At 41.2% G+C, this 26,256-nt stretch overlaps 1 protein-coding gene across 2 annotated transcripts in view; it reads right to left on the bottom strand.

Annotated features, from left to right (window-relative positions):
* Positions 1 to 16,023: 16,023 nt before the first annotated feature.
* LOC137333785 (rifampicin phosphotransferase-like) overlaps positions 16,024 to 26,256 on the bottom strand; it is a 137,436-nt gene continuing 127,203 nt past the window's right edge. For both annotated transcript variants that reach the window (XM_067998124.1, XM_067998125.1), the window contains 3 exons: positions 25,058 to 25,237; positions 21,846 to 21,920; positions 16,024 to 17,546 (listed from right to left, as the gene is read on the bottom strand). In XM_067998124.1, coding sequence (XP_067854225.1) covers positions 17,488 to 17,546; positions 21,846 to 21,920; positions 25,058 to 25,237 — 314 coding nt within the window. In that variant the 3' untranslated portion in view covers positions 16,024 to 17,487. The remainder of the gene's footprint in view (positions 17,547 to 21,845; positions 21,921 to 25,057; positions 25,238 to 26,256) is intronic.

Here is a 26,256-nt window from a genome sequence, read left to right as displayed (position 1 = left end):
CTGAAACATAGATGTGCAGTAAAGATTTAGAATCATAGAATCATAGAAGTTTACAACATGGAAACAGGCCCTTCGGCCCAACATGTCCATGTCGCCCAGTTTATACCACTAAGCTAGTCCCAATTGCCTGCACTTGGCCCATATCCCTCTATACCCATCTTACCCATGTAACTGTCCAAATGCTTTTTAAAAGACAAAATTGTACCCGCCTCTACTACTGCCTCTGGCAGCTCGTTCCAGACACTCACCACCCTTTGAGTGAAAAAACTGCCCCTCTGGACCCTTTTGTATCTCTCCCCTCTCACCTTAAATCTATGCCCCCTCGTTATAGACTCCTCTACCTTTGGGAAAAGATTTTGACTATCTACCTTATCAATGCCCCTCATTATTTTATAGACTTCTATAAGATCACCCCTAAACCTCCTACTCAGTCTATCCAACCTCTGGAATCCTGGAATCCCTGGAATTTGAACAAAGTCTTCCTGTGTAATTATCACTAAAAAAAGGCTGACCTAAAATTATGTGCTGAAGCCAGGTCCCACAGTTAAGAATCAAGATAGAACTGACAAAACTCATTGTTTTTTTATTATTCATTCTCAGGAAGTGGGTGTTGATGGCAAGGCTGGCATTTATTGCCCATCCCTAGATGCCCTTAAGAAAGTGGTGGTGAGCCTTCTTCTTGAACTGCTGCAGTCCATAGAACCATAGAATGTGGTGAAGATGTGGTGAAGATAGTCCTACAGTGCTGTTAGGTAGCGGATTCCAGGATTTTGACCCAGCGACGATGAAGGAACGGCGATATATGTTCAAGTCAGGATGGTCTGCAACTTGGAGGTAATTGTGTTCCCATTCACCTGCTGCCTTAGCCTGCTAGGTGGTGGAGGTTGTGAGTTTGGGAGGTGCTGCCGAAGAAGCCTTGGAAAGTTGCTGCAGTGCTTTCTGTAGATAAAACATACTTGCAGCCACGGTACGCTGGTGGTGGAGGGGGTGGATGTTAATGTCTATGATTTTCATCATAACAAGTGGTGTGACAGCCTGAATCTCCAATCTGAAACCATATGAATGGAAATAAAACTATCAGGTCACAAGGCTGCACGATGAACTACATCTCATGAATCACCTATTGACCACAATTGTGTGCATGTCAATCAAAACATAACTTTGTGTTCTGTATGGAACCAAAGGCAACAGCCAAGTCAAGAGACAGAGGAGGTTACATGTTTGAAGGACATTGGGGTAGATTGTCAACTTGCCGCCCGAGTGTGAAGCTGGTATCGTGGATCGGCCGCCCGTTATGGAAACTGCCTGACTTTCATTTCCTTTGAAATCAATGGGCGGCCAGTTTTACACTCAAATGGCTAGTTGAAAATCTACCCTATTGCGTGTTCGAGACAGTGTAATATCACTTCTCAGCTAACATTCAAGTCACAGATTTCCAGATTACATCACTGACAATTGACACTGACATTTGCTGGGATGGAAAATTAAACCTTCCCCTGGACTTGGTCAGTGTGATCAGATTGAACAAATCCCAAGCACTTCCTGGCTTCAGCTGTGTGGAGGGAGTTAGATCTCTCCTTCATATTATAATCCAGAAATAGGGAATGAAATTCAAATTGGCATTCAATCAAGTTTTCATTTACCATTAACCTGTTTTTGGCTCAGACTAATTCACAGCCTGATAGACTTGGCTTATACCAGATTGAGCTAAATGAAGTCACTATTCAAAATCTAGTGCCTTATTCCCTCTGCCTTTTCACCAAGCTCTTTTCCACATTTTCTGCCATTTTGGATCAGTATAGAATTGCCTACGACAACTTTTGTGATTCATTATCATTGATTTTTTTTTTAAAGGCCTTTATTAAACTCAGATGTAAAACCATATTAACTTTCAAGTACTACTAATTACACAAAACTCTAGTTTAGCTAGTACTGTACAAACTACATCCACCAAAAGGACAATTAGATTGAAACCTTTAATCTTAGTTCATGGAGCTGTTGAAACATTTTGTCCGAACCTGTATTTCTGCTGATGAAACAGTTAACATTTCTAAACACTTCAGTTATTCATGTAATAATTTCTGTTTTCATGAAAATACAAGCCAATAAATCACTGCCATTCTGATTAAATTCTGGACTCAAAGCAGTGACTATTGATATTATGTTACATTTGGTGAATTAAAGGTCTAAATTATAATGTCTGAATGGTTCAACAAGTTTAAAAATTAAGTCTGTTGGTAATTATGAGAGAGTGACCCATAGAGGCCACCTACAAATTATGTTGTCAGGGTGCAATCAAGCTGTTGGACCTGCCGACGAGATAACTCATTGAGCGGTAGCACTTTCACTTCAACCCTTCAAACACTTGTCAAAAATCAGCCGGTTCGTGTCTTAGATGTGACTGAATTAAACATCTGAAGCCTCATTTGACTAACAAACCAGGCTTTGGAAAATGTTTTCAACTGGAGGCCAATTTTTTGGATAATGTGGGTCTCATTTCCAGATTGCCACTTGAGGCTCAGGAATAAAAGGTAAGAAATAAACTCAAACGAAACAGAAAATAGGGGAATAGAAAGGGTAAAATACAGTACACTATTTAATAGCCAAATGCAGAAGAAATTTTGGTGGAAATTGGGAAAGCGGTAAGGACTTGGCACAACCGGGTCTGGTATCAAACTCCACTCCCATCTGCCCAGATTATAGCATTCTCATGCCAACAATTCAGGGCCTATTTTTAAAAGCTTCTATTTTTATTTTTATTTTGGTAGCACAGGGTAACACAACTAACCCTGATTCTGGAGTTAGTAGTCCATTGTAATATTGGGGTCAATTTTAACCTGTCAGTTGCCACACATCTTCAGAGACTGACCTCAGAGCCTCAACAGGTGTGATGTGCCTTTAACATCCTTCTTTTCAGTCGAATAACCATGAGATATGAGTCACGTGACTGCAGCCAAGGGGATGGTTTCCCTTGGCCTGTGCTGGGAAGATGGCACTTCCTCACTCACTCCCATTCCTCCAGCTTCCTAATGCTCTGTGAATCACCTGTTGCCATATCTTCACTTAAACAATCTAATTCCCCAGGGTATTATACTTAATATATATTAGATAAAGATAATTGATAAATCAATAAATCCAATAGATAAATACCCCACTGTATCAGGGTGCCTGAGCAGGTGAGTGGGAGTGAGAAAGCAGGTGATGCAGGAAGTGAGATTGAGGGGGTTGGGGCAGGGGAACACGGGGAAAGATTTCGCTCCAGGGACTCCTACATGGCCTGGTTCTCATCATCCCCTCCCTCCATGTGGCACGTGAGACAATTTTCTGAGGCTTCCTCTAATGGGCGCTCAGCAGTCTCTCTCTTTGCAGCATTTTGTCCAGTTGTGTCTCGAGTGCCATGTGGAGGGAGATGGCAGTGGCAGTGCCACCTCTCTCACCCCTTGGACTGCAGACAAATGCCAGAAAAAGTTCAATGACCTAACAAGGGCGGGCCAGGTAACAGGCCACCCACCTTTCCTTTTCTTCTTTGACCATTATGAGCATGAGCATACTGTTCATACTCTGAAATTAAGAGAAAGAAAGTCTGTCGATCACTCGCAGTATTATAATGAGCTCTTCTTTTCTGTCACATTCCAATGCTGTGCTCCCTTCTTTGGGCCTCCATTTGAAGACATGCATTAAAAGTCCCATGAAATCCCGGGGGGCTTATGTGACCCCAGGAAATCACAGAATACAGAACCCTGCTAGAAACCAGTGAGCATTGCACTCGCCGTGAAGATGTTTTGCTGGTTTCTGTGACCTTTATAAAATATTGAATGATTATAGATAAGGTGAACCTAGAATATTACTTCAGGTGAGTCAGGCCAGTGAGATAAAAGGGCATAAATTAAAATGAGTGAAAAATAAATTGAAAACTGATCTTAAAAAAAGTCAGATTTTTCTTTTCAGCTTCCCAGGTATGAGCTTGGTGGCTGAAAACCCTAATTGCAAATTAAGACAGAAGCAGTTCACAATTTTCTGTCCATTAAAATTAATGATGGAGAATAATGAATAGCTTGTGCCCAAATTTGCAATAAGCATGTCTGCCGTGGCAAGCTTTTATGTCCAAGCTCTGAAGAGGAAAATCTGACCCAATGTCTATACTCAAAAGGTGATAAACACTAAACATTTAGAATATTCTTCCAGGTGACGACAAAGACATTCGAGAAGTTCACAATGTAGCTGGATGCTAGGCTGAGCTAGTTGGAGTACTAGTAGGACGAATGTTCTTATATAAAAAAGTTAGGGTTTAGGCTGGTTTTGACACCTAAGCAAGGTCAGATTTTAGAGTTCTACATTTTGAGCTTTAATAACTTCAGAGATCTCTGCGAGCAGCAGATGAAGTTGAGGATTGTGAAAGTCACTGAGGAAAGCAACTGGAACAATGCCAGAGAAAATATTCTTCAAGGGAAGGACATGCAGTTGAAAGATATTTGGCAAGTTTCATCAGAAGCTGTTGATGAATTACCCCCAGAGTGACCTCTGTTAATTGTGAACTTTGAATTAGAACAATAAAAAACGCCAGAAGGGATTTCAGGAATTATTAGCTACGAGCACCTGGGGGAACCATTGTCCTTATTGCACTAATTTGTGTTCTATTAATAAACATATATGCCCTGAAAATTTACAGGCCTTCGATCCCACTGTAAGTGCTGCCATTTATCTGTTGGGATTCGCCTGTTGGGAATTTCAACTGCTGATCCCTCCAGAGTATCCAAGGTCAAAGAAGGTTGCCTTAGTTTATATTTGGCCGGCAGATACCTGTCTGTGCCGGTGATACCATTATGCAAAAAAATTCTTGGGCACTTTTGGCACCTGTGCAAGGCAGCCAAGTCTCCCATTAATGTGTCACTTCTTCTTCAGGGTCCAGGAGAGGAATCAGGTCTGGACCTTTAGGTGGATGCCAGGCACGCACCAGTACTCCTCCTTTCACCCGGCAGACTGGCTGCCCAGCTGATCCCAGGATGAAGCTGATGAAACTCCTTGAAACCTCCTCTCCCTAGCTACACGACTTGGGGACCATTTGTGAGATAGACGGAAGTTCTACCCCATGGAAATTAGGAGCACAGGCCAGGACTCAGCATTCTGACCAATGAATGGGTCGTTTGCTGCACCCTCGTCTGACTTATAGAGGGAGTGCACTGGAAGGCCCACAGATTTTCAAAGACGTATGTTTTATTCTGATCTGGGTGGATCTGAATATATTCAGTGTAAGGCCTTATGAATGTTTCTGTTTTGAGATAAGCTGGTGAAATAAGTACTGTGTTGCTTGAGTCAATGATGGACCTCTTCCCCCATCGTGTGCCACGTTGCAATCAGTCTTTTCTCTTGTGGGGGGCGGGGTTAGAGTGTGGAGTAGAATTAACAGTTAATTAATTCACAATTTACAGTGTTGTGGAGATTGAGTAAAGAGTGTTATATGGAAATGATCAGAACCCATTGAGGTGGGAAGTATGATAATAATAAATTATATAAAAAAGGTCTTCAGTAATAGGTGTAGAGGATGATACATAGAATAAATTTGAACTAGTATTTCAGAATGATTAGTGAAGATCTCTAAAGAAACCCTCTCCAGTGGTTGTTTGGTGGGGGAAATGGCAGGGTGAATAGACTGTGGAAATATTGATAAACACAAATCTACTCTGATTGAATTACTTTAGAGAGGCCAGTGGATGTATGGAATGGAAAGCCCACGGAGGCAATGGGGACTCATTGCATCAGCGAATTTAAAAGAGAGTTGGATAAGTATCTGCAAAAAAAATTGGTGAGGGTATGAGAAGTATGGGTGGAACATAATACTTTCTAGATTGGAGAAATGGACCACCATGGTCTTTTCCCATCCTAAACATTCATGGGTGTGAAACTGGTCTATGCTAGTAACACAAAACTGGCAGCCCGTTTTATGGCAGACGAAAGATTTTTCAAAGAAAATTTTGAGCAATCTGGTTTAGTATTGTTTTTTATATTGGTGTATTTTCCTCAGTTATCATAGGTGCTGAGTTGTAAACCATTGTGATTGAAAATGTTTAGGAAAACAATTTGAATTATTTAATTGGTTCAGCTTTTGTGCTTTTTTTCTGACCTCTTAGATACTGAGTATTGATTTATCTCACATTTACAAACATGAAATTTAATCTAAATTTGCACATAATTCACTGACACTAAGTATAATGGCAGGGGTGTGATGCAGAAATGTGACATACTCTATGGAACCCCCTCCTTAAACCCTTCTGTCTTGCTACTTCTCTCTTCATCTTTAAAATCCTCCTCAAAACATCTTTTCAACCATGCATTCTGTCACCTCTCCCAACTCTTCTACTAATCCACCTTTGTTTATTCCCTGAGAAGCTCTTTGAGTTGTTAAAGTACTTTGGCTCAGTTGTTAACACTCTCACCTCGGAGGCAAAGGTTGTGGATTCAAGCCCCACTATGGACTTCAACAGGTAATCTAGGCTGACACTAGTGGAGTGCTACATCATTGGGGGTGCCATCTTTTGGACAATGTATTAAACTGAGGTCCCACATGTCTATTCAGGTAGGTGTAAAAGATTTCATGGCCCTATTTGAAGAAAAGCAGAGTACTCCAGGTGCCCTGTCCAACATTCCTTCCTCAACCAACACCACCAAAAAACAGATCATCTGGTCATTCATTCTTTTTGTTTGTGGGGCCTTTCTGTGCATAATGTGGCTGCTGCATTTATCCCTATAACAACAGTGGCTATACTTCAAAAGTAAACCGTTGACTATAAAACGCTTTGGAATATCCCAAAAACATGTGAAGCCACTGGACAGGTGGAATTTTTTTCTTTGTCCGGGTTAAGGCACTTTATGATATTGATATAGTGACATGCTCTATACCAGATTGTATAAAATGTGCGGGCATGATGCAGGCCAGAGGAATGCACAAGAAATGGGCCCTCAATTTTCATGGGCCTGATGTCCTTCCGTAACTTTGGTGAGAGATGGGTGGAACCATCAGAGAAACAATGTGAATGGCTAAAAACAGCTATTTACAAATTTGTCCAGGGGATTCTGGCGATCTCCTGACGGAATTTTCGAGGGGATAAAGAAAACCCACACAGAAATTCAGGGCCATGGTTTTGCATCTATGCGAATATTCAGGGCTACAGTAATGCCAAGTCCTTGCATTGCTGAGCATAGAGCTTTTCAGCAGATCAGCAGCACCCCCATCAGGATTTCAATGGACCTACAGAGCCTGTAAAAGCAAAATGAAAGGAGGGCACAATATTCTGCATCTTTTTTTAAAAATCAGCTATTTCATCAAGGTGACTAAAAATGTCGCAAGGATTGTCTGTCCTTTGCAGCATTTAGCTAGAACTCAACTAGACTACCAGTTATATTCCTAGAAAACCTAAAAACAATTCCATTTTAGTTTTGGCAGTCAAAATCCACCAACATGTAGAGTGGCAGAGGCTCCACATTTAATAGATATAGAACATGAAGTATACTCTGGTCTTTATTCTGATTATAGATCAATGGTGACTGAAAGATGAAAGAGTCACAAATGGGAGGCCTGTGGTTTTTTATTCTGACTGCCTATTTGAATACACTGTGAAACTATAAATGAGGTTTATATATTCATTCGCAAGGCCAGCATTTATTGCTCATCCCTAGTTGCCATTTAAAAGGCAGTTAAGAATCAATCGTGTTGGTGTGAGACCGGAGTCACATAAAGGCCAAATCAGGTAAGGATGGCAGGTTTCCTTTCATAAAGGAGATTAGTGATCCAGTTGGGTTTTTATGAACAATCCAGCAGCTTCATGGTCACTTTTACTGATACCAGCTTTTCTAAACTGAATTCAAATTCTCAAGCTACCGTGGTGGGATCTGAACTCACAATCTTTGGATTTTAGTCCAGCCTCTGGATTAGTAGTGAAGTGGGATAACCTATACACTACTGAATAACTGTTCATCATAGAATTTACAGCACAGGAAGAGGCCATTCAGACCATTATGTCTGTGCTGGCTCTGTTAAAGTGCTACCCGCATAGACCCATTTCCCTTTCCTTTTCAAATTTTCATTTTTCAAAAATTTGTCCAACTTCCTTTCCAAAACTTGTTTAAATTTGTTCTTGGATGTGGGTGACACTGGCACATTATTGCCCATCCCTAGTTGCTATGAAAAGGTGATGGTGAACCACCTCTGTGAACTTCTGCAGTCCTTGTGGTGACGGTGTTAGATAGGGAATTTCAGGATTTTAACCCAGTGATGATGAAAGAATGGCAGTATATTTCCAAGTCAAGATGGTGTGTGACTTGGAGGGGAATTTTGTAGATGATGGTGTTCCCATGTTGTTACTGCTTTTGTCCTTTTTGGTAGAGGTTGCAAGGCTGGGAGGTGCTGTCGAAGTAATATTACTGAGCTGCTGCAGTGCATCCTTTAGATAGTCCATATTGCAGCCACAATGCATCGATGATGGAGAGGCTAGATAGAGTTCAGAGGCAGGGTCGCAGATCAAGCAAACCGCTCTGTCCTGGATGGTGGCGAGGCCCTTGAGTACTGTTGTGGCTGCACTCTTCCAGGCAACTGATGAGTATTCCATCACTCTCTTGACTCGAGTCTTATAGATGGTGGAGAGGCATTAAGGGTCAGGAGGCGAGTTACTTGTCACAGAATACCCAGCCTCGGCCCTGCTCTTTTAGCCACAGTGTTGATATGGCCGGTCTAGTTAACATTCTGGTCCGATGTGACCCCCGGGATATTGATTGTGGTGGACTTGACAACGGTGATGCTACTGAAGGTCAGGGGGAGGTACTGGGGCCTTTTTGTGTTGCAGATAGTTATTGCCTGGTACTTAAGTGGGGCAAATGTTACTTGCCATTTGTCAGGACCAAGTTTGGATGTTGTCCAAATCCTGTTGTAGGCTGGCATGGACTGCTTCATTATTGAAGGAGTTATGAATGGAGTTGAACACTGTGGATTTATCATCAAACAACCCCACTCTTGACTTTATGACATAGGAAAGATCATTAATGAAGCAGCTGAAGATGGTTGGGCCAAGAATGCTGCACTGATGAACTATTAGAGATTCAGCTTTCACTACTTTTTCTGGTAGGCCATGCCCAGCTTGACATGCACTTCACTCCAAAATCACCTCTAATATTCTAACCACAGCCTAACCAATGATTTTATAGGATTAGCATTACCTTTTCGCTTTTGTACTCTACCACTATTTGTAAGACCTAGGATCCAATATGCTTTTTTTTTATAGCATTACCAACTTGTCCTCCCACGTTTAAAGATTTGTCTATCTGAACCCCTAAGTCTCTCTGCTCTTCTACTCTTTTTAAACTTTTATCATGCAGTATATATATATATATATATATCTCCTTATTTTCTTCCTAAAAGTATCACCTCACATTTCTTCATATTAAATTTTATCTGATATCTAGTTACGCAATGTACTGATCTGTTAATATTCTTTTAATATTCTATATCCACCCGATAACACATCTCATTTTCCTTAAGATAAGTTGCACTGAAGGAAAATGTCATATAATTGCAGTGTTAACAGGATATTAGAATGCCACCGGCCGTTCCCATTTCATGGCAAAGGCAGATCTTTGAGGAGTAATACAAGTCACCTGGTAGATCATGTTTAATACTTATCGTATGATAGAGTTTTGAAAGGAAAGACACAGCAAATTTACTGATGTCCCATCCTGCTGGGGGAAAAAAGGCAAGATTTTTGTGTTGAGAAACCTAAGTGGAGAGCCATAGCCCATAGTGCATGGCACCATGAAGGTTATGAAGAGTAGGAGAGAAGAGAAGATAAATCAAGCAGTAGTTAAGTTGTGAAATTCAATCCTCAAAGCACCAGTAAAAATGGAACAAAACTTATTCAGTCACTGTGAACCAGTGGCCATTATGTTATCAGTTCCTCTACATGGCATGTACATCCATATTGTTAAGCCATTATTGCAAACAGTAATTTCTAGCCTATGGAGAAAGAGATTGAGGGTAGGGTCAAATGGATAACACCACAGTGTAACTTGGGCACCTGAATCATTTTTAGACAAGTGGCATGGGACCAGTCTCAAACTGGCACCACTGTCCAGTTTTCATTGATGTGAAGCTGAAACCATTTCTCTTTGATGTAAAATATATTGTATAACTGGCCAGAAAAGGGAGAGCGAAAAGAAAAAGAAGATAAGACTCAGTGATTGGTAGTCCAACACTCTACACTATGGGATGTTAGGACAGTTTCCCTTAGGGTGAGCACCTCATCCCAGGCAGGCAATCTGAGAAAAGAAGTAAAAACTTGAAGGAGAAGCAACTTGCGCCAAGTGACAAAGTGACATAGGTAGTCAGCCTGTCTTCTTTGCCAAGTGCATGTGCAATGGTGCAAAGAAGATTAAAACCAGCAAAAAACATTATTTATAAAATGTGAGGAAAGAGAAATAAAATAAGTCGAACAGAGAAAGAGACAGATTGATGGAAGGAGAGAACCAAATATGTATTAAAAGCAAACTTGCTAATCAATAAAATTGTTGTCTCCTTCTGCCTTTTCAATTCCCAACCTCCATCCTCTCGCCCCATTCACCTCACTCTGCCCTCTTGTCCCACAGGTGCCCCCTTCGTTGTCCCAGGTCTAACTCCTCCACATCACCTCCTTGCCCCAACATCTTCCTCATCACATCTCCCCTTTGCTTCCTCCCCATCTCCCCTCCCACTCTTGTCCCATCTCCATCACACCTTCTCCATCTCTCTGCCCTCTCATATCTCTCCTTCCCTCTCTTACTTGTTCCCGTCTCCCTGGCCCTACTCCTTTTCCCCTCTCTAATTCTACCTCCCCTTCCTCATCTCACCTCTCCCCCATCTGTCCCCTCCCCATCTCACCCTCTTCTCTTGCATCCGACCCCCCCTCCAGTCTATCCCCATTTCATGTGCCACTGCTCCCTGTCCCCTGCCCCCAGGACCAGGACTGATTGTAAGATATAATTACAGAGCAACAAGTTTACACAGGCATTTTAATTTATAAATATGGACCTAGGAATTTATAATGGAGATATAAAAATAAGGACAGAATTTGTGTCATCAATGTTGGGACTGAATTACATCAATGTGGTCTGGTCCAATTAAATCCCAGCCTCTAACACCATTTCACATGACGACACATGGGGGGGTAAATTCTTAAAGGCAGCCTGCACCTCTCGTTTGCAAAATATAAGATACGGGTCTGCATGGAGGCTGAACGGAGATCACACATCGCACGTGTAAAACACAGATGCAGGTCCCATCCCTATGTTTACAAACTGATGAGTTATGTTAAAATATTGAATAAAGGAGGCGCACTACTAAATCCCACATCCTCCAATCTGCACGCCAGACCTCACCAATCTGCTGATCTGAGTTTGTACCAGGTCTGGGAGAGAGAGCGCACCAAGGTTCTCTGATGATACACTAGCGGCCTCGGTGCAAGAGTTGGACAGAAGGAGGAGCATCCTATATCTGCAGGGGGGGCAAGAGGCCCTCCAGACATATGATCTAGAGGCAGTGGGAGACAGTAGGGGACAAAGTCAATGCCAGGCGCATAGCACCACAAACATGGATGCAGTGCAGGAAGAAGTTCAATGCTTTGACACAAGTGGTCAAGGTGAGTGAGGTCAACTGTCAAGTAGCATCTCCTACCAACTGCACCACTAGCTGCATACACTGCTCCACTCCCCATCACCCACATACCAACAAACTCTTTCAATCAGTACTCAACTCTTCCAATCAGATGCTTTCTCTCACCCTCATACATTAACACTGCTGCAAGCCGCACACCCACAACTCAAAGGTCACACACACTGGCAGCTATTTAACCATGACAGACATATCACCCACACATCCCGATTTCTTGCAGGAGAAGGTGGTGCATAACAGGAGGCAGCAAGTAGCAGTGGCATTTAGCCCCTCAAGCCTGTTCCGTCATTCAATGAGATTATGGTTGATCTGTGACCTAACTCCATATACCCGCCTTAGCCCCATATCCCTTAATACCCTTGGTTAACAAAAATCTATCAATCTCAGATTTAAAATTAACAATTGAGCTAGTATCAACTGCCATTTGCAAAAGAGCCTTCCAAACTTCTCCCACACTTTGTGTGTAGAAGCGTTTCCTAACTTCACTCCTGCAAGTCCTGGCTCTAAATTTTAGGTTATGTCCCATTCTCCTAGTATTCATGTACAGGAGTCCTCCAAAAACAGGTACAAATGCATCAGCAGTCAGAAGCAATAATCCAGCAACTAACCTGTAAATCCTGCATGATCCCTTTAAATAGCACTGATGGGACGTCCTCCAGGCTGTCTATGACATGTTCAGCTGTTCGTGGTTAAGACAGTGCATTGGCTGGAGCATTGAGTGCCAAAATGGGATCTATCCCTTTAAGTCAGCTTTGCACACTGATTGAATGCACATTCTTCTTACTTTACATGCATTATCTGCATGTGTGCAAATGCCTTTATCAAGATGGCATTCGGCGCACGTCATGCGCATGCATTCCGAACACCAATATGGGACCTTAAGAGGCCACATAGTGCCTACAAAATGGGTGATATGCGGCCAAATTTATAGTCCATGGCCTGTGTGCAAAACCACGAGATAAACTGGTAATAATATCAAATCAAATTATTATTTAAAAATAAGGACAGACATACAACATTAAAATAGGACCTCAATTATATCTTCACAGCTGGTCCCACCCTCTATTCCCGCTTTTCCTGAAGACTACACTTGGTCTTCACTCCCCTCTTTACAATGTCACAGGAGATCGGCCAGTAATGTATTAAATTTGCTACTCCTTATTTGGGTGTCACCAATTCTGTCATGTCTCTAGGTGGCATCTACTTAGGAATTTCCATAAATAAGTGGGCACCTGCTTATTTAGTCACATAGTCACACCTGCAAATTTCTACTAAAATTTGCAGATGACACAAAACGTGGAAAGGTAGTAAACAGTGAGGAGGATAGCGATAGACTTTGAGAGGATATAGACAGACTGGTGAAATGGGCGGATGAAATTTAACGCAGAAAAATGCGAAGTAATACATTTCGGTAGGAAGAACGAGGAGAGGCAATATAAACTAGAGGACACAACTCTAAAAGGAGGACAAGAACGGAGAGATCTGGGGGTACATGAGCACAAATTGTTGAAGTTGGCAGGGCAGGTTGAGAAAGTGGTTAAAAAACATACGGGATCCTGGGCTTTATAAATAGAAGCCATGATGTGGAGATGCCGGTGATGGACTGGGGTGGACAAATGTAAGGAATCTTACAACACCAGGTTATAGTCCAACAGTCTTATTTGAAAATCACAAGCTTTCGGAAGCTTTCTCCTTCGTCAGGTGAGTGAAAAATGCGAAGGAGAAAGCCTCCAAAAGCTTGTGATTTTCAAATAAAACTGTTGGACTATAACCTGGTGTTGTAAGATTCATTACATTTATAAATAGAGGCATAGAGTACAAAAGTATGGAAGTCATGATGAACCTTTATAGAACACTGGTTCAGCCACAACTGGAGTATTGTGTCCAGTTCTGGGCACCACACTTCAGGAAAGATGTGAAGGCCTTAGAGAGGGCGCAGAAGAGATTTACTAAAATGATTCCAGGGATGAGGGGCTTTAGTTACGTGGATAGACTGGAGAAGCTGGGGTTGTTCTACTTGGAACAGAGACGGTTGCAAGGAGATTTGATAGAGGTATTGAAAATCACAGAATAGATAGAGAGAAAATGTTTCCATTGGTAGAAGGGTCAAGAACCAGAGGACATAGATTTAATGTGATTGGCAAAAGAACCAAAGTTGATGAGGAAAAACTTTTTTACACAGCGAGTGATTAGGATCTGGAATGCACTGCCCGAGGGGATGGTGAAGGCAGATTCAATCATGGCCTTCAAAAGGGAACTGGATGAGTACTTGAAAGTAAAAAATTTGCAGGGCTACAGCAATAGGGCGGGGGCATGGGACTAGCTGGATTGCTCTTGCATATACCCGGCGCGGACTCGATGGGCTGAATGGCCTCCTTCCGTGCCGCAACCTTTCCATGATTCTATGATTCATTAGATGGAGCTGCAGATCCCACATACCAGACACCTTTATCCAGACAGGTTCACTACCTTCATGTGTTCCTAATCTCTCCTGGATAAAAATAAGTTTGGAGCAATTACTCCCATTTCTTCTTCTCTAGTTTAAATTTTCCACCTTCCAGTGTTGAAAGAAAATATTTTGGTAATTTTTCCAGACTCCCTTTTCCCTGTTTGGCCTTTTCCAAGAAACCCCTCTGGGGTCCCCTCCAACCTCTTGAGTGCCTCCGAAAATGATTCTTCTGTTATGAAATGATGTTTATAACTTGTGCAGAGTTGTTCCCAGCCTCAGTCTCCGTAGTGTTCCCGCCCTTCCTCCCCAGCCCAAGTTGTGCCTCTAGCAGGCCCTCAACCAACTGAGTGCTTCCAAAAATGGTTCTTCTGCCATGAGATCCGGCAATTCCCTCGGACCTACTGTCGATCCACCACCGTAACCTCGCTGAAAACCCATTTTACACATGTACAAAAGGTTTCCGCCGCACTTCCGGCAAAGTTACGGTGGCGGAGCGCTGGCGGAGCAGTGGCAGCTCCGAGGCGATTACCGGCCATCATAATACGTTTTGCAGCGTTGTTGGCTGCAATTGAAGGGAAATTCGCTTTGTCTGGACTTTTCATGGACAGTATCCGCTAAGCATCTAATTTGCAGTTTAATCATTTAAATGCTCATTGCTGCACTAGTTCCAGGCATATTAAGGAGTTTCAAACATTTTTACTGTGTAAAACAATTTTTATTTTTCCAAGTTAATTACTTTTTAAGTAATACAGCTTCCTTTATACTCCTGGTTTTATGGTTAAAAATTGCAGGAAATCAGTTCTACACTTAAGACTGTGTTATGTCCTTAGTATATCCTGTGTAACAGGGTTGATCCATTGGTATAAAAATGCTTCCAAATGGAAATGAGCTGCACTTACATATCTATGTTTACAATGAATCTTCTGTTCCACTTCTCCTTTGCAATGCTCTGAGCAATTGCACTGGGATGGATATCAGTATCAAAATCAAACACGCAGGTAAAAGCTGACCAGCTGGGGAAAATGAGTAAAATTAATTTATTGGTGCAGGTTTTATTTATTACAATATTGCCCAAATTTGTTTTGACAGCTGTAACCATTTCAGATGGGTTCAACCAGTAAAGTTATCAGTTATAATTTAGAGCGAAAAATAATTCAGCTCTTGGATCAACATGTGGCTGCAATACATGTCCGTTTTATTCAAAGAATATTATTATCAGAACATTACGTGACCTTCCTCATAAATGTCATCCAAATGTATTTAACTGCTTCATCAGCACGTTGTGGTTACATAAGTATTTAAAACACTATTAACTGTGATTATTGGGGAGCTCCATTTAATTTGTACATATATTTATTTACTAATAATCTAAAGCCATTTTGAAGCTCTGTTGTGTATACGGAAGAGTAATTACTTTCTGATCAGTTGGAAACACGGCTCCGAGTCCGAATGTTGCTTGACGGCTCAAATCTGTCCACCTCAGTTAAACGAGATGGAGCACAACATGGAAGTGATATATTCTGACAGCGATATTGTCAGGCTTACAGCAGTAAAAGTGTCTTCAATTGAGTACGGGTAGAGCGGGTTGAAGGGAACTTAAACTGACATTATAAACTTTTCTTTCTAATACTGCCTGAATGTTTCCAGCATTTTCAGTTTCTATTTAATTAACAGAATATTCGGTCACTTATTGCTGTTTGTAGGACCTTGCTGTGTAAAAATTGGCTGGTGCATCTCCTACATTACAACAGTGACTATATTTCAAAAGTACTTCATTGGCTGTGAGAGGTCACCGATGTTTGTCAGGTTCAGTTTAATACCACTGTTGATATGTCCTAACTGTGAAATACGCTAGTAAACAAAGCATAAATCATACAATTGCTAGTGATTTATGTACATAACTTTATTAAAATAAAATAAAAAATGAAGATAATAGTGCAATAATCTGTTACAATTAAATATAGAGATAGAACTGGGAAACGATGGCACGACAATTGTGGGAATGCTTAAGAATTTTAGACCCCTGCCTGCTGAATAATTTTAACATAAAGATTATGATTTTGCTGACTTGAGCTTAATTTAATACATAATTTTGTAATACATAAGATACCAAAAAAGATCCTAAACTGAACTTTGCACCAATACATCTTATTCTTGCTTTCAAATTGTAGATTGGGCAGCACTGTGATTTTCAGGTCTCTTTTGCTCTTTTGCAAGCAGTTAGCTTGCATAATTATTTTGATACATAGAAATTACAGCAGGGAAACAGGCCATGTGTTTCCCTTACATGGGAGCAAATAGTTCTAATCACATTTACTCACCCTGTTCCCCTATTCTTTCAACCCCTTTTTCTTCATCTGCCTATCTAATGTTGTCATAGTTTCTGCCTCAACCACTAATGCTGGAAGTGAATTCTACAGGCTCGCTGCTCTGTGTAAAGAAGTTTCTCCTGCATGCAAAGTTACAAAGTTACAAGCATCAACTATTTCCACTAAGTTTTGCTGTCTTCACAACCAGATTAAACTCAGTGGAAATAGCTCAACCAAGACTTTGCAAATCTGCAACCTGACCCAACTCCCACTTCTGGCCTGACCCAACTACTAATGACAGCTCAATTGGATGAGCTTATAGCTAAAGGGTGTGACTGCTAATATGGAGAGGTTCGACATACATGAAAGATATATATTGTTGCTGACTTGTTTTTTCACTGGAATGAATGAAAAAAATAATTTGTTTCAATTTCAACTAAAAAAAAAGCTTCGAACTTCATATGTCATATATTTCAAGCCTCTCCATATTAAGAATGTTGTATTTGTCAGCTGTAGGGCTGATATTTGCAGTCCAGTTATTAAAGAAGAAGTAAGTGCAATAGTTTTCTCTGGTCTTGTAATTTCCCCTGTTCCTATCCAGTCCTGAAGAAAGCTCAGAAAGTGGTGAAAAGAAGCACAGTGTGTTGGAGCACTATTTTGCTATTGAGTGACAGATTGAAGCCCTTATTTGGCCAAAATCCAAATCTTGTAGAATTATCCATCCCCAACTCAACCTCCATTTCATTTGATTTACAAAAGCCATAATCCCTGATCAGTTTCATAATGCGAATATGTAGTGAGGTCTCTTTTTTAAAAGAAGTATTGTAGTCTATATCTATTACGTATTTATTTGTGTATGTATATATATCTCTAGATCTATATATATATATATATGTGAAAATACACTAAATATATAGAGCATCTTCAGTATTTTTCACAATTTAGAAGCAAAGTTATGCCATTATTCATATTTAACTTAAAACTGGAGCATTAGGAACCTGGAAGAGGTTAAACTTTGCCTTATGAATACATTCAAATTTTCAGTTTTCTTCAACTTTCTGCACAAATCCTTTTTCCCCATTGAGAATCACTGTATCACCTGTGAACAGTAAAAAATGACTGTTTACTGGAACAATATATCCTTACAGCTGTTATAGATGTGAGGTTATCTTTACACTGTAATAGACATCAGCACATTTGAACTGCAATCATTTTGTAAATAACTTTATTTCTATCTGTCAAAATGCATAAGTTCAATAGGACCTGAAATTCCTGGGGGCTTGCTCCGCCAGTGGAAATATTTGCATTTATATAGCACCTTACAACACTATCGAAACATTTCAAAATACTTTACAGAGTGAGTTTGATGGTCATATAAGGTGTTAACTTTGACTCAGTGATGCACTCTCACCTCTGATTCAGAAGTTTGTGGGTTCAAGCCCCACTCCAGAGACTTGATCCAGGCTGACATTTCAATGCAATACGGAGGGAATGTACACTGTCAGAGGTACCGTCTTTCGGATGAGGTGTTAAACCAAGCGGTCTGCCCTCTCAAATGGGTTCCGAAGATCCCATGACACTATTCGATGAAGAGCAGGGGAGTTCTCCCGGTGTCCTCGCAATATTTATCACTCAACCAACATCACGAAAACAGATTACAGTTTGTGGAACCTTACTATGTGCAAATTGGCTGTTGTGTTTCCCTACATTAGTGACTACACTTCAAAAGTACTTCATGGCTGTAAAGTGCTTTGGGACATGCGGAGGTTGGAAGTCTCATCCCACCACACTTTCCTTTTATACTACACAAATTGCAAAATTGGGATATATTTCTCTGAGGCTGAAGTTAAATCTGAATGTTATAACAGTGCAGAGGGAACTCTAATGCATCTAACCCATGACATACCTGATCTACTTTTGTGCCCTGAGTAGTGCATAGTAATAGGGATTGTGTAAAGTATTGTGTACTTTAGGCACGACAGATAAAATAAAAACTAGAAGGCGTAAGGCGATTAACCCAGTATCAAAGCTGAAGGTCAGGCTAGGGTGTGTGGCCCAACTAAAAGTTCTATATACAAATGCACGGAGTATAAGGAATAAATTAAATGAACTACAGGTTCAAATTCAAATTGGAGGGTATGACATGATAGCTATTACTGAGACTTGGCTGCAGGATGGTCAGGATTGGGAACTAAATATACCGGGTTATAAGGTCTACAGGAGAGATAGGGAAAATGGAAGAGGGGGAGGAGTAGCCATAATGATTAGCGATGAAATCACTTCAATGATAAAGGGGGATATAACGAGAGGTAAGCAGCCAACAGAGACCTTATGGGTTGAATTGAGAAATAGGAAAGGATCTAAGACTATAGTGGGAATTGTATATAGGAGCACTGGCAGCAGCTCTGAATTGCTAGATTGTATAAATGCAGAGATTAGACAAGCGTGTAAGAAAGGCATAGTGGTCTTAATGGGGGACTTTAACCTTCACATAGATTGGGAAAAGCAGACTAGCAACTGTCAGAAAGGTAGTGAATTTCTTGAGTGTGTCCGGGATAGTTTTCTGCAGCAGTATGTCCTAGAGGCAACAAGGGGGCAAGCCATACTAGATTTAGTAATGAGTAATGAACCAGATTTAGTTAACGGCTTAACTGTGCGTGAACATCTATCCAATAATGATCATAACATGATCGAGTTCAATGTAGTGTTTGAAAGGGAAAAAAGTGAATCAGCTGCTAACATTCTAGACTTGGGCAAGGCCGACTTCAATGGGATGAGACAGAGACTGTCCACAGTAAACTGGGCAAATCTGTTAATGGGTAAAACGACTGATGATCAGTGGGAAATGATTAAAGAAACATTTAACGTGATACAGAATCGGTTTATACCCCTGAGGGGCAAGAACTCTACTTGCCAAAAAAAACAGCCATGGACAACTAAAGAGGTAAGGGACATTATAAGACATAAGGAAAGGGCATACAAAAAGGCAAAAAATGGCACAGATCCTGACGAATGGGAAAGATACAAAGAGCAACAAAGGATCATAGAACAGATAGTAAGGGCTACAAAAAGAGAGTATGAAAAGAAACTCGCAAGGGATATCAAAACCAATACGAAGAACTTTTATAGTTATATTAGGAAAAAGTGGGTGGTCAGGAGCAGTGTTGGCTCCTTAAAAACTGAAAGTGGGGATATTATCATTGACAATGGGGAAATGGCAGACATGTTGAACAATTACTTTGCGTCAGTATTTACACTCGAAAAAGAGGATAGCATGCCGGAAATCCCAAGAAAACTTATATTGAATCGGGGACAGGGACTCGATAAAATTAATATAAGTAAAGCAACAGTAATGAAGAAAATAATAGCACTAAAGAGTGACAAATCCCCAGGACCAGATGGTTTCCATCCCAGAGTTTTAAAGGAAGTAGGTGAGCATATTACGGATGCCCTAACTATAATCTTTCAAAGTTCTCTAGATTCAGGAACTGTCCCTCGAGATTGGAAAATTGCACATGTCACTCCGCTTTTTAAGAAAGGAGAGAGAGGGAAACCGGGGAATTATAGACCAGTTAGCCTAACATCTGTTGTGGGGAAAATGCTGGAGTCTATAATTAAGGATAGGGTGACTGAACACCTCGAGAATTTCAGTTAATCAGAGAGAGTCAGCATGGATTTGTGAAAGGTAGGTCGTGCCAGACAAACCTGACTGAATTTTTTGAAGAGGTGACTAAAGTAGTGGCCAGGGGAATGTCAATGGATGTTATTTATATGGACTTCCAGAAGGCATTTGATAAGGTCCCACATAAGAGACTGTTAGCTAAGATAGAAGCCCATGGAATGGAGGGAAAAGTACGGACTTGGTTAGGAAGTTGGCTGAGCGAAAGGCGACAGAGAGTAGGGATAATGGGAAGGTACTCACATTGGCAGGATGTGACTAGTGGAGTCCCGCAGGGATCTGTCTTGGGGCCTCAATTATTCACAATATTTATTAATGACTTAGATGAAGGCATAGAAAGCCTCATATCTAAGTTTGTCGATGACACAAAGATTGGTGGCATTGTAAGCAGTGTAGATGAAAACATAAAATTACAAAGCGATATTGATAGATTAGGTGAATGGGCAAAACTGTGGCAAATGGAATTCAATGTAGACAAATGTGAGGTCATCCACTTTGGATCAAAAAAGGATAGAACAGGGTACTTTCTAAATGGTAAAAAGTTAAAAACAGTGGATGTCCAAAGGGACTTAGGGGTTCAGGTACATTGATCATTGAAGTGTCATGAACAGGTGCAGAAAATAATCAAGAAGGCTAATGGAATGTTGGCCTTTATATCTCGAGGACTAGAGTACAAGGAGGCAGAAGTTATGTTGCAGCTATACAAAACCCTGGTTAGACCACACCTGGAGTACTGTGAGCAGTTCTGGGCACCGCACCTTCAGAAGGACATATTGGCCTTGGAGGGAGTGCAGCGTAGGTTTACTAGAATGATACCCGGACTTCAAGGGTTAAGTTACGAAGAGAGATTACACAAATTGAGGTTGTATTCTCTGGAGTTTCGAAGGTTAAGGGGTGATCTAATCGAAGTTTATAAGATATTAAGGGGAACAGATAGGGTGGATAGAGAGAAACTATTTCCGCTGGTTGGGGGTTTTAGAAGTAGGGAGCACAGTCTAAAAATTAGAGCCAGACCTTTCAGGAGCGAGATTAGAAAACATTTCTACACACAAAGGGTTGTAGAAGTTTGGAACTCTCCTCCACAAATGGCAATTGATACTAGCTCAATTGCTAAATTTAAATCTGAGATAGATAGCTTTTTGGCAACCAAAGGTATAAAGGGATATGGGCCAAAGGCAGATCACAGATCAGCCATGATCTTATCAAATGGCGGAGCAGGCACGAGGGGCTGAATGGCCTACTCCTGTTCCTATGTTCCTATGTACAGTTGAAGGGTCCACAGTTGGTCGTGCATTTCTGTACACTTATTTTTTTTGAGAAAGATGGGTTGAAAAGACCAAGAGAGAAGAGGAGGTAAATCAGGAATTAGTGATTATGTGACACCAAGTTTGACTATATCAATTTACAGAATGTGGGGAGGTGAGGTGGGTTGAGCAGTGCAAATGCACAAATTCTTCAAAGTACACTTCAACTTCAATGGTTGTATAAGCATACACATTTCTTCTTGAGAACGTAATAGAGCCAATTTTCCTGGACTTTGTGCCTGGAGAACTGAGCCTTCTCCGGGCACAAGAACAGAGAAAAGGAGCAGTGACCTGAATTGATGAGTTTTTGGCCCTTTAACACCGCCCGGGATTTAAGGGGACTTCCGGGGGGATTTCTTGCAGCTGAAGTAGTGGGAAGAACAGATTTTAAAACTGCCTCTTACATTATGCATACCTGATTGGAACAGGCTTGTGGCATTTCTGCAACTCACAATACAAGGTAACCCATATTCTCGTGCAACTACAGCACCTGTTGAGAACAGAAGGCAAGTAAATGGTCAGAAATGGAAATAGCTTAATATATGCTTTAGCTCTAAGTCATCATTGTAAAGTAACTGCTTCTAATTGTTATGAACTTTCTGTGTGTGCTCGTCAGTTAGATGTTCAATACTGAAAAATGAGAAACTCCCAGATCAGATGTAGTATACTTCCATTCCAGTGCTAAAAAAACACAACTGACAATGAATGCACTATGAGCACAGCTTCAAAGACCACTGTCTACTAAACTACTAAAACTTTGCTTCCTAAGACTTCCAAGTAAATAGGACTGATGTCCAGACTGTAATTGAAGCCAGGAATGACGCGTCAGATTATCAAAGCATGTTTTTTTAAAAAATGTTCTTAGTATTTGGCAAGGCAGCATTTATTGTTCATCCCGAGGGACCCCAAGGGCATTAAGAATGAACTATTTGTGTGACACATGTAGACTAGTTTGTTGAACCAGCTGGGGTTTTACAGCAATTCAGCAACTTTCATGGTCAGTTCTCTTTATTGAATTCAATTCCACAGCTTGCCAAGGTGGGATCTGAATTCTCAATCTCTGAGTTACTAGTCCAGTACTATAATCACGAGGTCACAATACTAGCCATGTAATACACAGCTTTATTTATTTCCATGCTAAATGTACAGTGCTGTTTTGTTTTCTTTTCACATTTTACCTTCCGACAGCATCCCTGTGCCAAAAGTCTTGCCTAGCTTAGAGGACCAGGAGTAGATACCTCCACCAAAAGCTGCACTTATTGTTGCTATCTGGCTATCTGCTAGGAAAGACAAGGAAGGACAAAGTGATTGATCCTCTGACTTTCCTTCCTTCCCTCCTGCCCAACAAGGAAGCAGCATTTGCTCTTTGATTGGCATCTCTCATGGTAGCACAGTTGAGATCAGAAACACAGAGCGAGAAACGGAGGGTACTAGTCCACTAATAATTAGTATTCATGAGTTTGGAAAATATACTGCAATAAATTGAAAAGTTTAGGGCAACATAGTGATAAAGAAACATAGAAATTTAACAGCTCAGAAGGAGGCCATTCAGCCCATCATGTCCGTGCCGGTCGAAATAGAGCTACCCAGCCTAATCCCACTTTCCAGCACTTGGTCCATAGCCTTGTAGGTTATGGCACTTTAAGAGCATATCCAAGTACCTTTTAAATGCGATGAGGGTTTCTGCCTCTACCACCCTTTCAGGTAGTGAGTTCCAGACCACTACCACCCTCTGGGTGAAATTTTTTTCCTTAGCTCCTCTCTAATCCTTCTACCAAATACTTTAAATCTATGCTCCCTGGTTATTGACCTATCTCCTAAGGGAAATAGGTCCTTCCTATCCACTCGATCCAGGCCCCTCATAATTTCATACACCTCAATTAAATCACCCTCATCCTCCTCTGTTCCAAAGAAAACAACCCCAGCCTATCCAATCTTTCCTCATAGATAACATTCTCCAGTCCTGGCAACATCTTCGTAAATCTCCTCTGCACCCTCTCTAGTACAATCACATCTTTCCTGTAATGTGGTGACCAGAACTGTACACAGTACTCAAGCTGTGGCCTAACCAGTGTTTTATACAGTTCTAGCATAAATTCCCTGCTCTTATATTCTATGCCTCGGCTAATAAAGGAAAGTATCCCGTATGCCTTCTTAACCACCTTATCTACCTGTCCTGCTACCTTCAGCGATTTGTGAACATGCACTCCAAGATCCTTCAGCTCCTCTACACTTCTCAGTATCCTCCCATTTATTGTATATTCCCTTGCCTTGTTTGACCTCCCCAAATGCATTACCTCACGCTTCTCTGGATTGAATTCCATTTGCCACTTTTCTGCCCACCTGACCAGTCCATTGATATCTTCCAGCAGTCTACAGCTTTCCTCCTCATTATCAACCACACGGCCAATTTTTATATCATCTGCAAACTTCTTAATCGTGCTCCCTTTTTTAAGTCTAAATCATTAATATATACCACAAAAAGCAAGGGACCTAGTACTGAGCCCTGCCGAACCCCACTGGAAACAGTCTTCCAGTCACAAAAACATCTGTCGACCATTACCCTTTGCTTCCTGCCACTGAGCCAATTTTGGATCCAATTTGCCACTTTCCCTTGGATTCCCATGGGCTTTTACCTTTTTGACCAGTCAGCCATGTGGGACCTTGTCAAAAGCATTGCTAAAATCCATGTAGTCTACATCATATGTACTACCCTCATCGACCCTTCTTGTTACCTCCTCAAAAAAATTCAATCAAGTTAGTCAGACACGATCTTCCCTTAACAAATCCATGCTGACTGTCCTTGATTAATCCGTGCCTTTCTAAATGACGGTTTATACTGTCCCTCAGAATTAATTCCAATAATTTGCCCATAACCGAGGTTAGATGCACTGGCCTGTAATTACTAGGTCTATCCTTTTCTCCCTTTTTAAACAACAGAACAATATTAGCAGTCTTCAAATCCTCTGGCACCACGCCTGTAGCCAGGGAGGATCGGAAAATGATGGTCAGAGCCTCCGCTATTTCTTCCATTGCTTCTTTTAACAGCCTGGGATACATTTTATCCGGGCCTGGCGATTTATCTACTTTCAAAGATGCTGAACCCCTTAATACTTCCTCTCTCATTATGTTTATCCCATCCAATATTTCACACTCTTCCTCCTTAACTACAATCTTTGCATCTTCCCCCTCTTTTGTGAAGACAAACGCAAAGTATTCATTAAGAATCGTCTCCACACATAGGTTACCTTTTTGGTCGCTAATAGGTCCTACTCTTTCCTTAGTTGTCCTTTTGCTCTTTATGTATTTATAAAACATAGTTCTAAGGCGTGGGCTACATTGGTAGTGGTATTGTTATTCTTAAGGCGTGGGCTGCACTGGGTATTGTTATTCTAATGAAAGTAAGCAAAAGTTTTACAATGATCATTGATACAACCTATTAGTGCTGACTAAACAACACCAGACTCGTTTTTAGATAGCCTTACTTCCAACACTGCTTGTTTTAATCTAATGAAAGAAAGATTGCCTCAACAACATTCTCTTTTTTACCTCATCTCATCACTATGGCAACTCTTCTCTATAAATATTTGGGACATTTTTTTAAAAAGTTTTGTTTACACTTCTTACCATGTGAAAGCAATCCTCCAATCTCCGTGACCAATCCTCCTAACAGGGAGAAGTATGGGCTCCAGCCAATGTCTGTGCTTGTCACAAATAAAATATCGCCCTGCTGGATGCTGTCAGCCTCCAGAATACTTTTCACAACACGTGCTGCTCCTTTCACAATCCCTTGGCTCACTGTCATACCTGTAATAAAGGATATTTAAGACTTTCATATCTGCTGATACTCCTGGTTTAGGCAGAAACAACTAAAAGAACACAGGATCCTTCACTGAAATTGACTCCTTGAGCCTGTAAGACCTAGAGACCCCCTCCACCTTTGGAAGTGTGGTGGGATGGAACATCTGGCTGCCAGTCTGCTCCGGCCCGGACCCCATCTCAATTCCCAGAGATACGGTCGTTTGCATAATGGAGATGGTTGCCTGTGCCTTTTGTTTTGCTGCACGAAGATCATTTTTAAATTAAATTCCCCTCGAAATGTTCCATTGCCGCTTTCCTAATGACAATTAATCACTTCTTTGGAAACTGCATTTCGCCCCCAACTAGGGTTGCTAACCCCCCAGGATTGGCCTGGAGTCTCCAGGAATTGAAGATTAATCTCCAGGACACTGCTTCAAGAAACCGAGGAGAAAAATCATAGGGACCTTAAAAAGAAATTGTGTTTTTTTCTTTTACTTTGAACAGTTCTGTTTATTAGTTATAAAAATATTGGAGATGGGAAAAAGGGCTGTTTGACCAACAGTAACAAATCATCCAATTGGGTAATGAAGAGTCTTTTTGCTTTGCAATTGGAGTGGGAAGGCGGTGCACTGTGAGGATGGACATGTTGGACCACCAATAGCAGGTGTGTGGGGACGGGGCAGATAGAGGGAGGAGGTGATGTGATGAAATCACCAGGAATATGTTCGACCTGAGTTGGCAACCCTACTCCCACCACCAGATTGGTGCAGTAAGTATGCCAGCTTCATTCAGGCTTAAAATTGACCCTAGTCAAAGTGGAACTGGTGGGATTTCTGGTGAAGGACATCATCCCACCAGTCATTACTTCTTTCAATGACATCAGGACAGAAAGGGCTGGGTGCAAGAAGAGCCCTCACAATCAGAATTTTACAACATTTATAAAAGGGGTGAGGAACTGGAACTTGCCCCGAATTACTGCACCTTGGATCTGATCAGAATTTCAAGATCTAAGATTTGATTGTTAA

This window comes from Heptranchias perlo, chromosome 16 (genome assembly GCF_035084215.1).
Source record: "Heptranchias perlo isolate sHepPer1 chromosome 16, sHepPer1.hap1, whole genome shotgun sequence".
NCBI lineage: Eukaryota > Metazoa > Chordata > Chondrichthyes > Hexanchiformes > Hexanchidae > Heptranchias > Heptranchias perlo.
Note: the sequence above shows the minus strand (reverse complement) of the source record. Positions and strands in the feature narration are given on the sequence as shown.